This window comes from Terrapene carolina, unplaced genomic scaffold, assembly GCF_002925995.2.
Source record: "Terrapene carolina triunguis isolate 2854851 unplaced genomic scaffold, T_m_triunguis-2.0 Scaffold238, whole genome shotgun sequence".
Taxonomy (NCBI): domain Eukaryota; kingdom Metazoa; phylum Chordata; order Testudines; family Emydidae; genus Terrapene; species Terrapene triunguis.
In genome coordinates this window covers 1,279,232-1,293,297 of record NW_020664589.1, presented here as the reverse complement: position 1 = coordinate 1,293,297, position 14,066 = coordinate 1,279,232, and the positions used below count along the sequence as shown (strand labels likewise).

Sequence of the window (14,066 nt, the reverse complement as noted above, 5' to 3'; positions counted from 1 at the left end):
CCTAAAACCTGGTTTTAGAACGCATCTTCAGTACTGACCTGCTCCCCTTTGGACCCAGGCTGACCTTCCACTCCAGGGAGTCCCGGGGAACCCTACGGCAGGAAAATAGATCAGCTCGTAAATGTTTTAAAGAGTTTATGTACCCTTTGGTAGCATACACTGAATAGCAACACACCTGCGACTCAGTGCTGCTAGAACAAGAGCAGGGCTTCGTGGTGGGCCCAGTAGATGAAAACCTAGAGAGGACACCCATGGGAGTTATAGATGAATATCCCCAATTGGTCTTCTCTGGGGCAGGTTGCCATGGTGATGGAAGCCATCTTGGCTGACACACCAGGGACTGAACTGGGGACTCCAGAGCTAAACGCTTGAACTAAAGAGCCACAACTCCTCAGCTGGGGCTGTTACAGACTCTGAGTGGGACCTGCAACACACTCACCAGCAGATTACACCAAATCCTGCCTTGCAGACATTATTTGGCTGAAGGCTGCCCTGGGGCAGCACTACTACTCAACTCCGATAACTAAGATGACAAGAAAGTCTTGACTCTCACAGCTTTTCTTCGGAACAAGCAGCCCTCAAACTCGACTTCTCCCGGCAGCTGGAAGCCAAGGGGAAGGGGGATTGAAAAGTCCAGAGAGAGGGACATTAAAAAGGGGACAGAGGACATGATTTCCTGAGCTATTTACCAGTGTTGCCTAGTGGATTGAGCACTGGACTGGGACTCAGAAGACCTGGGTTCTAGTTCCAGCTCTGCTACTGGCCTGCTGGGTGACCTTGGGCAAGTCACTGCACTGTGCCTCAGTTTCCCTCTTCATAAAATGGGGATAATGATCCTCTGGGATCTACGGATGAAAAGTGCTATATAAGAGCTAGGCATTACCACCATACCTGCTCTCCATCCAGGCCTCTGATGCCAGCTTCTCCCAGCTGTCCCACTTCACCCTAAAGAAACAGGACATGCAACAGAGCAACTAATCTTAGTGTGGATTTGCACCGAAGAGTCTCCATCCTTCAAGCTTTTGCAGTACCATGGTCTGAACTTAGCATCACCAAGCTGTAACGTCTGAGCACAGATGTGCTGGAAGAGTTTGCAGGGGTTTACTCCTCATTGTAGCTGATGCTCCTACCTACATTTCTCCATGTTAGTATTCTCACCCCCTCCCCAAATAATGGGGGGAGGAGGGTTTGGGGGGTGTGCATTAGTGCGTCTCAACCTGGGCAGGTATCCCCCATTAATAAGAAGGAATAGCACTCATCTGGGGCATAATCAGGGCTGCTGGAGGAAAGCAACAGGCTCAGGAGATCTGGGGCAACAAGCAGGAGATCTGGACTCAGAAGTGACCGGGGTTGGGATGCAATACTCGAGAGGAGGGCAGAGGGGTGAGCGCTCCAGAGGGGAGAGCTACTGGTCCATGTGAGCTCATTGCACGTGGGTACGTCCATGAGAAGCAAAGGGGTAAAGTTATCAGTGTTACCGGTGTGGAAGCAGAGAAAAGAATTGACAGAAGGGAACTGCAATGCATGACGGTTCTTAACAAAAGTCAGGCTTCGTTAACAAGACTCAGTCTTGTTAGCAAGAGTCAAGCTAGCAGTGACCCTGATAGCCCTGATAACGCGAGATTTATAGAAGCGAGGAATGTGTAAGGAGGGTGAGGAAGAACTGTGTAATAAGTCATCATGACCTGGTATGTATAGATAAGGTGTAGGAGACCTTGTGTAGATAAGGTATAGAAAATATTGTATGTTAGCAGGAGTCAAAACAATTGAGAGATGTAATGTCAAAGAGACAAAATGCAGCTGTCTGTCCCTCATTATTTCTGTAATGAAATAGTATAAATGCTTGCTGTAATTAGGTATCAGAGAGAGAGAGACCTGCTTAGCTCTCTCCCTCTGCACACTGTGAGAGTTAATAAAGCTTCTGACTTGCTGTACCCGAACGAAGAGTGAGAACTCAGTTTTTCTCCGACACCGGAGTGAGGCTGCAGGGGGCGCGGGAAGGTGTGTGGGTGCTATAGCTCAACCTCCTTCTGTCCCCCTAACGCTCTCACTTTACCCATTGGGCACAATGCACCGTTTTCCCTAAGTGGGGATTCCAGCCTCCGCCCCCCAAAGACGACCGCAATCTGTTTGCCATGGGAAGAATAATTCTAACGTGTAAGGAGAACAATTCTGTGGAGATGCACTGCGTCTTGTTCCCCACCCACCCACCCACCGCGTCTTGTTCCCCACTCACACACACTGCGTTTTTTTCCCCACCCACCCGCAAGGATCTGAACGACAAGCGTGTGTATGTGTGTGTGTGTGTGGGGGGAGGATTCACCACTCCTCTCTGCACACGTCCTTTATTAATGAACTCAGACTCAGTGCCGGCACGGTGCTGAATCTGTAACACTGCATCCCATGCACCTGCACAGATATGGAATCCGGGGCCCCTTTCACCTCCTTACCTTCTCTCCTTTCTCCCCCAAAGGCCCTTCCGGCCCAGCTGGCCCTTCCTGGCCCTGTAAGAGCAGGAATCAAATTAGCAATCGTGTCCTAATCTGGAGAGTCCCTGCCAACCCCCAATATAAGATGAGCCAGTCTTCAGCTTCTGTCTAAGGGCTCGTGTATCACCATTGACTCCCTCCCACTGGATCCTGGGGCTCATGCCTCTGGCAAGCTCCCGCTGCCTGTCACAACTGACTAGGAAAACATCACTGCGACACCCGGCACACCCAGTAACCCCGACTGAAAGCACAAGGTAGGCTGACAAAGGAGGTAAACATCAAGCTACGGGATCTGTGAGTACACGGAGTCCCTGATGGACGACGTTTCCAACCTGGCTGCCAGAAATGCCTATCACAGACCCCTCCCCGGGCCTAAAGGTTGAAAATCTGGCCCATCTACAAAGAGCTGGAGGAGGTTCCGTGTTACGACTGTGAGCTAAGAAGTGCCTCAGGGGAGCCTCCTGCTGTTGCAATGGGCTCCCAGAGGCACGAGCAGCGAATACGAGGCAAGATGCTGGATTACAGGGATCCACTCTGCCCATCTCGTATGCACAGCGGAGCGTAAGGGAGACAGAGGCTGTCGCACGCCGATTGCGAGTAACCCTGTCTTAGGGAGCTGAAGTTATTTTGCCCAAGATTTTCAAGAGCGACTAGTTATTTGGGGATGGGGGGCAACTTGATACCCCTGAAGAGGGCCTGCTTCTCAGACAGTGCCGAGCACCTGCCCTCTGGAAATCAGGCCCCCTCAAAAGTTGGGCTCCCCAAAGCTGTCACCATTTTTGAGCATTTTTATCTTTTAATCTTGCACCTGGAGCCCCACCTGAGACATGAACCATTGGTTCCAATAAAACGGTGGGGTCTGACCCACCAGTGGGTTGTGAGAAGGACCGAGTGGGGGTCGGCTGCAGGGCCGGCTCCAGGCACCAGCACACCAAGCGCGTGCCTGGGGCGGCAAGCCGCGGGGGGCAGCCTGCCGGTCGCTGTGAGGGCGGCAGTCAGGCTGCCTTCAGCGGCATGCCTGCGGGAGGTCCGCCGGTCCCGCGGTTTCGGCGGCAATTCGACGGCTGGTACACAAAGGTGTGGGACTGGCAGACCTTCCACAGGCATGCTGCCGAATCCGCGTTACTGGCGGACCTCCCACAGGCATGCCGCTGAAGGCTGCCTGACTGCCGTGCTTCGGGTGGCAAAATACATAGAGCCGCCCCTGGTCGGCTGTCACTGCCCGCATCGCTGCCCGCCCTGTGCATGCCCCAGAAGTGCTCTGCTCCATGCACTCACTTCCACTTGGCTGGGGCAGCAGGCAGCGACATGGGGAGAAAGATCTGGACAGCAGCAGTGTGGGGGAAGCAGCCGGAACCACCAAGTGGCCAGCTAGCCTGGTAGTCACTGCAGCCCAGCCACGGGAGAGAGGGGCAGCAGGAGGGGGACAGGGTGGGGAGAGAGCGCCAAGCAGGGGGATTGGAGTCAGAGGGTTCCCGCACTTTAAATAGCATTCCCCAGCCCGGTATGACACCTCCTAGCAAGTGGTAGTTTTCATTCTCTCTCAATGGTGGGTCCCCCAAAAAGACTAAATGCACTTGGTGGGTCACCTTAATAAAGTTTCAGAACCACTGCATGGATGTCCCTTGGCATGCCCAGCTGGAGAGGGTGGGGGAAGGGTGTTGGTGCATATACCATCAAACCTGGATTTTATTAGGGTCTCCCAAATCTTTGTCTCATAAGAGACTCAGTGCTGCAGAGTTTAGGAACGGGAACACAGGTTACGTATCCAATCTTGGGGTAACTAGGGGGTGGGGTAAGGCACTCGGCAGATCTGTAGCCATGCAGTACGTAACTCACACAGTGAAGCCATGGAGCCGGAGAAGAGGAGACCTCTTCAGCATTTAAGCTTTGATAACATCTACCAGCTCATGGAGCACGTCTCTAATCCCACTTACAAGTGGAGTGGAGACTGATGGTGTCATTCTCACCTTACACATCAGTCAAAGAAATCAGAATCTGTACTTACTGGGTATCCAGCCGGTCCTGCAGCCCCACTCAGTCCAGCAGGCCCCTTCTCTCCTGGCACACCAGGCTTACCGCCGATGCCATCTGGCCCTTGAACGCCTGGAGGCCCCTGAGCAAAGGAAAGAAGAGTTATGCATCTATCTATGCACGTAGGTGGGAAGAGCTACTCTATGAATCTCACACACATCAGGTGGCGCTTGAGTTCCAATAGTCAGCTACTGCACCCAAGAGCTGAGAGGTAAATACAGTGCCTGAAGTGATTAAAAAAAAAATCATTCGTATGGTTTATAATGGCACCATCAGAGCCCCGAGAAGTATTTATAACGTTGTAGCTCACAAAGGCGTGTTCGCCGAATACCTAATCATGGGAATCCATCTCCCCCCTTTTACAAAAGAAGAGTTTTAAAGTTAGATGTTTTGCTACGGTCAAGGATGCTGGAGACACAAAACCTGTAGAATGCATCACCCAGACCCCTTCTGCAGAATAAAAACAGACTGACCATAAGCCAGGCAGGTTTGCCTCACGCTATGATCCAGTGCACCTCACCCTGAGCTAGAGGGGTCCCTTCTGTGGGCGTGAGGGTGGTGAAGTCTCCATACCCATTCTGTCACCGGGTGGCTTGGGACACATGCCCACTGAGAGCTGGCCTGAGACCACCAAATCATTTTACATAGGGCAGCGCTCAGCCCAAAAATGGGAACAAATCACTTTCTGGAGGGGTGTGGATGTGCATCTTTCCAGCTCCATCAGTGTCACATGACTGGAGACCAGAAGGGTGGGGGGGGGGGGTAACTGTATTAACACACAGCTATCCATCTTCTACTTACCAGCAGTCCCGGAAGCCCTCTAGGACCTGAGTCTCCCAGTCTCCCCTGAAACAAAGAGTTTATATTGCTTAATAGTAGAAGGTGAGATGCTCCCACCTAGGCCCAGAGACCACCTGTCTCAAAGAGAGGGAATGCACTCAGCTTTTCCATAATGCAAACAGAACACACAGAGTTTATTTCGGGTGGGGCCCCTGCAGCGGTCTGCCACCAACATAAAGAACGTCTCCCACAACCACAGAGCCTTTGATAAATGCCACATCCCGGGGCCTATGTTTGCAAAGAGACGAGGGTATCTATTCACTCGTTAATCCTATTGAACACAAAACTTCTAGTCTCTACAGGTTCTTATACTTCACTCATCACTGTAATATCTCAGCACCTTGCAGCAGTGCATTAAGTAACGTGATCACACAATGGTCACATGTTCGTGGTTCTCTCATCCTCTCCCCAGGGGAGACGCGTGTGCACTGAAGTGTCTTGCTGGGTCTGGAAAATCAGGAGCAGGGAACATGTGCTTATGCTTTGCTCACGTGGGACTGAACTGAAATAACCCCACAGAATCCCTGCCTGCAGTTCATGTGCTGCAGGGCCAATTGTAACCAAGGAGGGAGAGAAAAGCACTGGCTCAGGCCAAACCGAACTAAGGATGCAGGATGGAAATGTCTAACTTTATTGCTGAAAAATATACTCAGTATACTGAGGGGACACCACAGCTTCGACCTGCGGTATTTGAAATGGGTGTCAGAGTGCGTTAACTGTCTTCATTACTCCTCTCCCAACCTGCAAACCTTCTCAGGTGCAACAAGTGATCAGAACGTGTTCAGCTGAGCAGCTGAAATGGGAAGCAGCTGCATTCTGCTGTGCGGCACGGCCTCCATTTACACATTATAAAGGATTCTGAACAGTAAAATCGAATTTAAAGACGGTTTCTCCGCATTCTAGCACTTGCACTCTGCAGAGGTGAAACTGGAACTGAAGGCCTCTGAGATCCCAGTTCCATGCCTTTCCCTTGAGACTCCAAGGTAGCTGGGGAGAGAGTCTGTCACGCATACCCCAATGCCTACTTTTGTGGTGCAGTGGGACAGGGAGCCCGAGTCAGCCAAAATGCACAATGTCCCACAAACTCCGGCGCCCTCGAGAGGTCTGGCAGCCCAGATGCCATATGAGTTTTGACCAAGGTGGTCATACTTGGGTGCTTAAAGTTGAGAGCAGGAACTCCAGAGGGCTGATCCGAAGCCATGGGGGTGAGTGGGCAATAGTGGCCAATACGGAGAGGCTAACGCCACAATTAGGGCACGTCTTCACTACCCGCCGAATCGGCGGGTAGCAATCGATCTATTGGGGATCAACTTATCGCGTCTAGTGAAGACGCGATAAAATCGATCCCCGATGGCTCTTCCGTCGACTCCGGAAATCCGCCGCGGCAAGAGGCAGAAGTGGAGTCGACGGCGGTGCGGCAGCGGTCGACTCGCCGCCGTCCTCACAGCCAGGTAAGTCGACCTAAAATACGCAACTTCAGCTACGCTATTCACGTAGCTGAAGTTGCGTATCTTAGATCGACCCCCCGCCCCCCCCGTAGTGTAGACCTAGCCTCAGAGAGGTGTGGCTGGCATACTGCAGAGTGCAGTACCTCTTGCTGCCACAGGTGGGATTTCAGGCACAGGAGACCTCCAGGGGGTTGGAAATTTTTTGACCAAAAGGTTTTCATCTGAAAATACGGATTCATCAAAACCAAAACTGCTTGCGGGAAGGTACCAGGTTTAACAGAACTTTGGTCAAGGAAGGTTTCTCAGGTCCAGGATGCAAGAGCTGATCACAATGAGAACGCGGGAGTGAGAGAGACTGCCCCCCACTAGCAATACCCTGGTGGTTAGGTCACTCACCTGGGCTGTGGGAGACCTCGGCTCTAGTCCCTGCTCCAAATCAGGTGCCGGCAGGTCCTCCACGTCCCAGGTGAGTGCCCTCACTACGCTGCTATTGGCTACCCTGGGGTGTCCCTTGCATTGTTTATTCATCAAAAAACTTCTGAAGGTCTCAGTCCCTTATGTGGAATGGGAGAAGTGTCCAAACCCTAGACAACATTCATAGGATGGGCAAACCGTTTCCTGCTCGGCGCTAAGGATACCTGGCTGCCCCCAGCTGGCCCTGCAGCATGTGAGCTGCAGGCAGGAGAGGGAGGAGGCACACAGCAGGGACAGCGACAAGCGGAGGAGAAAAGGTGGAAGGAGGGGGCGAGAATTCTGATCCTGAGCATGGGCTCTCTGAGCTGGAAGCGGGTGTGTGTGTGTGTGTGTGTGTGTGTGTGTGTGTGAGTGAGTGAGAGAGAGAGAGAGAGAGATGTGGGGACAGGGGATCATGCTGAGCCAGGAGTGCAGGGCAGATGCGGGTCCAGAGCTGAGGAGAGGTTACGTAGTAAGTAAGACAAGTGGTTCTCAGACTGGGGTGGGGGGACCTGTCTGAGCTGGGTTGGGTTGGGGGGAGCTGAAGAGCCTTGAGGAGGTTTTGAGTTGGGAGAGAGGCGGGTTGAATGAAGGGAGAATGGAGTCACTCAGTGAAAGAGGGGGTGATGGTAGGTCAAAGGGTAGTTTGGAGGAGGAGAAGTTGGGCCTGGTGTAAAGGGGACACAGAGGGATGGATAATTTTCTCCCAACCTGCCCTTTACTGTAAAGTTCTTCTGTACAGGGGAGAGGCATGGGGAGTCTCTTTTTCCTCTCAATTCTCCCCCAATCTCTCTTACCCCCCTGCAGCAAAATGTTTCCCTGCAAGGCCCCCTAGCCCCAGCATCCCAGTTTTTCCACTTGAAAACTATGATTCACCTGCACTGGAGCTGGGGGAGAGGGGAGCTGAGCAGAGTGCTCCCTGCAGCCCTACTGCCTATCTGGGGGCACCAGCTCCATGGCAAACCCACCCCCATCCCCATGGCACTACGCCTGTCTTGCCAGCCTGCCCTGATCCCACCCCACCCTGTCAACTGGATTGGCGCTGCCCCCATCCTCAGGAAGTTCACATAATGCAGCACGAGCAATCAGATTGGCAGATGTGAAAGCCAACTCCCCTTCCAAGGGGAGATAGGAATCTGCCGCTGAGCTGACACAGCGAAAGTGCTGACAGATTAATTGGAACTAATTACTTGGGCTCAGGAATGAAGCCCGGTATTTCTGTCACAGCGATGGCCTCTGCATGGAGCAGGAAAAACCTGGGAGGGGGGAGGGCCGCTTAGGAAGTTCTATGGGCATTGCTTTCTCTTTGTTACTGCCCCCTGGGCTCTTCAGCGCCGGCTGGTACCTGGTGGGGGAGCTGCGAGCCAGCTCCTATTTGGGGTCTGCAGCCTCCCACTGAAGCAGATTTGCTCATCCACTTGTAGCTGCTCCTCCCCAGGCCGGAGAGTGCCCTAGAAGTCATTACACGGGGCCTGTCGTGAGGGACGTGGACCCATGCTGCAATCAAGGTGGGAGGCCCCTCGTTCCTGACACTGACACAGCCTCTCATCCCCATAGGGCTCCTTTGCTCTACCTGGCCAGGCTGCAATCCAGCCCCAGGATGCACACGTGAACAGACAAGTGCGCCCCTTGCCGCTTTCCAGTGCTGGGGTGTCCTAGCAATGGCACAGTAACCCTGGAAAGCCACAGAGGGGCAAACCCAGCTCCCACCCTCCTCCTGACTGGCCTGAGCACATAGGAGGCCAGGTCTGGGTGTGCCGGGCTGCTCCGGCCTCTGGCACGAAGATGCTTTCCTCCCCGCTGTCCTGCGAGAGCTCAGCCAAAGGACAGCACAGTCCTGGCCTTGTTGAGGGCCCTGTCCGTGCCCTGACCTTTCACACCTGTGTTACATGAGCTGGCAAAACGGGCCTAATCCAAGCAGTGCCTGGGGCATCTCACCACATATAAAGAGACAGGAAAGACAGAACAGGACATACCTGTGGACCAGGGGGACCTTTCCCACCAGGTGGGCCAGGGGGAGCCTGTGTGAGGAGAGAGAGGCAGAGATCAGAGCCTGAATATTTCACCTCCCTTCTGCTGAGCGCTCATTGCACGTAGGCCGGTTGAGAGGCCTTTTCACCTTCTCACCACAGCAGCTCAGGCTAAGCACTTCGACAACCAGCATGCCTGCACCAGACTTCATTTAATCGCTGGGCGCAGAGGTCACATCAGACCTATCCGTGCCCACAGAAAAACAGATCGGCCCTGGAGTTCTGGGGTGCGCTACAGGCCGGTTCTACTGAGAGGCAGGGAACAATGCTCACTTTGGGACCGGCTTTTCCTGGAAATCCTGGTGGGCCCTGGACTCCGGGCTCTCCCTGCAAGAAGGAGCAGAAAGAAGTTTGTTCATGTCTGTTCTGCTGAAGAACCTCTTGGGAGCAGCAGCAGCTGCCATCTCTCAGTGAAGAATGGTGACTAGGGTTGGGAAGGTTAAGGAGAGCTGGTCAGAAGATGGGGGTGGGGGAGAAGCCTACGCAAATGTCCTGACCAGTTCTAGAGGCGAGAGCTGCTGATGTGTGTTGGTGGAGACAGAAAGTTGGAGTTTGGGAAACGACTGTAGGGTAACTTCACAGACATCAATACCAATACGTGTGCCCAACGGATTCGAGATGGGCCTGAGTCAACACCCCAAACGCCCCCAAAGTTTGATCTGGCGTCCAGCCTTTTTAACAGGTCCTTATAATAAGCCGAACCCAGACCCTGGAAATGCAAACTCCTAAATTTCAAGGAAGTCCAGGTCTAGTTTGGAACTTAGCAACTCAGGCCCATCTCTGTTACTAACATGGACTGAGGAACAGAGGTAGCAGGAGTTCAGTGTGCTCAGATTGCACCCATCCTAAGTGTCGGTTAGACAGCCATTTCCCCTCTGAATTCCAAACCACCACCACTTGCTTTAAAATCCAGCTTTGGTCCGTCAGGAAATGAATGAATGAGCATAAATGGCACAAGAGATACCAGAGATACTGGAAGAGCAGCACAGTCGGACCCTACACAGGCTAATCCTACACCCTGTTCTTAGCATTGGAAGTAGATTGTTTTCTCCACAGTCACCGCCCCAGTAAATGGCAAAGAAAAAGGTCTTTGCAGGTCACCCCAGAGTTCCCAATGATCTTCATCTCTGGAGCTCTTTCATGGTCCTACCTTTTCACCCCTAGGTCCTGCCTTTCCTCTGTCACCAACAGGTCCTGGGTAGCCCTGGGACAGAGAAAGCCATTGATACTGGTCAGTTAAGGCGGACACCCTGAATTCTCTCGCAGGGATGGGGAGGAAGTGGAGGAAGCTAGCAGCCTATGGAAAGTGGTGATCGTGTCCGAGATGTGGCACCATGATGTCCAGAAGAGGTGGTGGTCATCACATGGGTTAAGGTTTCACACACCTCCCTCTGTTTATTGGTCTCTTTCTCAAATTAACTGCCTTACCTTAAACCAACCATAATGATCTCTTACAAATGAGGGTCTTGTGGCCCTCCGGCTGCTTTGGCCAGCAGTGGCATGTCTAGCTGGCTACCCCTCACACATTTAACCCTGCCCCCTTCCCACTGGATCAGGAGAACCTCATGAGAGCACTGAAAATGGTCACTTAAAAACTAGACAACTCCCCCCCCCGGCCAGAATGGGATGTGCTAGTCCTGAGTATCATTCTGCTTATTTAAAAAGCACACCGTTGTGGTGGAGAGGGGCTCAGCAGGACAGACGGTGCCCATTTAGCTTATTTATTTAGCCAGAGAAGAAGGCGAGATCTTGTGCCCACTCAACGGGGAAAGAGGCAGTATGCGAAGCCACCATCAACGTGCCTCACTTTAACCCGGGGATCAGGACCGAGAGCTGCACAATGTAACCTGGGGGTTTCCAAACCTCAGAGAAATAGGAGCCCGATTTCCTCAAAGCAACAAGGCGGAAGTCACCCAACGTCTTCTGGTCTGACCCATGATTCAGGTCTGGAACTATGAGAAGAAGTTCTGCCACGCCAGTCGGGGGGCAATAGGCCAGTATTGGAAAATGCCTGAACCAAGCCAGCCACTCTCACTGACATGCACAGAGGAAATTCTAGGGATATACCCAGTGTAGCCAATGGTGCACAGTTGGCAAGGCCTGTAATTCTGTGAAAGCTCCTTACACGGAATGTTGGAGGTGCTTCGGTGCCTCCCTTCTGGACAGCTGTTTTCCCAAGCTCACCCTCTCCCCGCCTCTGCCCCATATGTTCTCCTACAGCTGCCTGCTTGTCGCTAGGCCTCATTTTTCCCTGGGAACAGACGGGTATCACTTACATACATGCCGACAGGTCCTTGCAGTCCTTCCAAGCCAAGTTTACCAGGCAGCCCCTGCCAGGAAAGAAATGAAAATGTAACAAATGCAGCAAGACTGGCTTGAATACAGGTGGTCAGTTCTGGTGCCAACGTTATGGAAGGAGCAGTAAAATAGATGACAAAGAACTAGGGTGCGTAGGCTTCACCAGCTAAAAGCTCATCCAAACAGACATTGTTCTTTATGGTCTAATCCTGAGCACTTGCAACTCCTGTTGGCTTCAGGATGTTTGGAGTCAGGCTCCAAAAGGACAAGTTATAGAGTTGTGCCAATAACCGATTCTTTGGTTCGGCCACTCCACTCCACCCCTCAACAATTGTTTTGGGCCGAACAAAGCATTTCATTTAACGCGAGGGGCTTTTAACCCTTTCTTTCCTTCTTTAATTTAATAACATTGTTGTTAAACTCGAAACAGCCAGTTTTGATTTTTTTTTTTCTGACTGAAACAATTTGGCGAATTCAACAGGGATTCGCACAGTGTTTTGGTCGACCCAAATCTGCATCTTTCCTCCAAAAAAAAAAAAAAAAAAATGTTGTCCAAAACCTGCCACCCAGCTCCAGTGTTCAGCCAGGTGCAATGCTGGGCTGTCTGGGGAAGCAAAGCTAGTAACACAGACTGCACCACGTGCTGCGTGTGGTGGCAAAGGGTGAGTGCTGCAGATGGGGAGGGGAAAAGAGGCCGAGCTGCTGCTTCTCTCTGCAGAGAGCCAAGGCAGGCAATTCACGAGGTCACGTGGCCTGAGACAGCTGGGACACGGGGCACTGTGCCTGTGCGGATTGGGAGATAAAAGAAAACACATAAAGGATCCTCTGGCTCAGAGCCAGCAAGAGCCTGAGCATGCACTGAGCTGGAACATGGAGATAGCCAGCTAATATGTAATGAGCCCTTTTCCCCTGGAGTGCGGACAACATGGCTGATGTTTCAGAGTATCATTGAAAAGCACCTTCTGTAGCTATCCACTTCCTGAAGCACTTCAAAGTAAGGGACCCACCCAGCCTCACACTGATCTCTCTGTGGTACCGAGATGCCTCTGAGGAGATGCTACCACAGAGCCGATCCCAGAGGAACATTCCAGAATACCAACTGAGCGAAGCCAGGGAGCTTTCGTCATTGAGACCAGACTACATGAAACGGCTCCATGGAGCTCCGTCACCTCGCCCACATACCCCATCTCATTAGTGGCTCTTACCCTTGGCCCCGGTGAACCTGGGTCTCCGTCTGGTCCTGGTTTTCCTGGAGGGCCCTTAAAAAAAACATGAGGGGAGACATGTCATTAACTGAGTCACCTTATGAGGCCATTTCAGGCCCTGACACTCATTGCTCACTTAGCTGAGCATGGCAATCTAGTTAATATTTGATTGTGATCCTCTGCCTTCGTGGATAGCCGCTTCAGCTCCCATCTGGCTATGTTCAGTAGCCCTCGGTCACCAGTAGCCCAAAGCTGGCACTGCAGAGAGACTGAACCGGGCACACTGGGTGGCCCTCACAGGGCGTTGTGTTCCGTATATCTGGTGCCCTGCGCAGCAGTAAAGCAGTTAATGGATTCTCGGGCATTCTTTCTGGGGATGGCACAAAATAGTCACCTTATTGATTGAGAAAGTGAAGAGATCTGGGTGCTTTTGGGCCCTGGCAGCTGTCTATGAATATTCTGTGCACTCATTCATTCTCCCGCAACGTGTGCGCGCTGTCCTGGATGGACTCTGAAACCGGCTCCAGCGCACATGACCATGCCACCCCGATGATTGCATCATCTGGGGGCCACAAGACCAAATGCTACTACACAATGTGACTGCTCCACAGCTTACTGCCAGCTCTCTGTTACTGGCTGCGCCAGCAGCAGGTCCCAGGGCGCTGGCATACCACTGCTAAACGGGCACAGTTTCTGGGTTTTCATTAGACTTTTCTGTCTGCGGGCCCCTAGGGGAGGTTTGTACAGACTCACTGTAGATGAGTTTTCGTTGTAGAAGTTCAGTGATCAGATTCCTCAAAGCAGCTTTATTTACTGTATATAAGCCCAGGGAGTAACGTTACCCTTGCACACCACCCATGAAAAAACATTAAGGAAAGAGAAGCTCCTCCTCGCTGAGGTGTCTCTCAGGCAGAGCATTCTTCTCCTCTCCATTTAAGGCATGAGCCAATACCCACTTCTGCCAATTGGGACTTTTCATGGATTTTAACAGGTGTTGGGTCAAACCCTTAAGAGGACTCTAGGGGAGGGGTTCCCAATTTGAAGCACGCATACCCTGGGGTGGGGTGTGTGTACGTGAGACACCTCTGGCGGGTAAGCAGGAGAAATTGTGTAAAGGTGGATTTATTAATTATTTTATTTATTGCATTTTCATAATAGACTACTCAGACGAAGCTTTAAAACTCTGTGGGAATGTATGTAAAATATGGTAGTTAATTTGCTTCAGCGTGTACCAATGGGAACGCAGATGCACAGAGATGCTGAGATACA

At 52.1% G+C, this 14,066-nt stretch overlaps 1 protein-coding gene across 1 annotated transcript in view; it reads right to left on the bottom strand.

The window, feature by feature from the left end:
* COL27A1 (collagen type XXVII alpha 1 chain) overlaps positions 1-14,066 on the bottom strand; it is a 185,879-nt gene that overhangs the window by 32,868 nt on the left and 138,945 nt on the right. Inside the window, exons 31-40 of the mRNA XM_029912756.1 lie at positions 12,798-12,851; positions 11,571-11,624; positions 10,445-10,498; positions 9,568-9,621; positions 9,241-9,285; positions 5,325-5,369; positions 4,498-4,605; positions 2,451-2,504; positions 892-945; positions 39-92 (exon numbers count right to left, since the gene is read on the bottom strand). Coding sequence (XP_029768616.1) covers positions 39-92; positions 892-945; positions 2,451-2,504; positions 4,498-4,605; positions 5,325-5,369; positions 9,241-9,285; positions 9,568-9,621; positions 10,445-10,498; positions 11,571-11,624; positions 12,798-12,851 — 576 coding nt within the window. The remainder of the gene's footprint in view (positions 1-38; positions 93-891; positions 946-2,450; positions 2,505-4,497; positions 4,606-5,324; positions 5,370-9,240; positions 9,286-9,567; positions 9,622-10,444; positions 10,499-11,570; positions 11,625-12,797; positions 12,852-14,066) is intronic.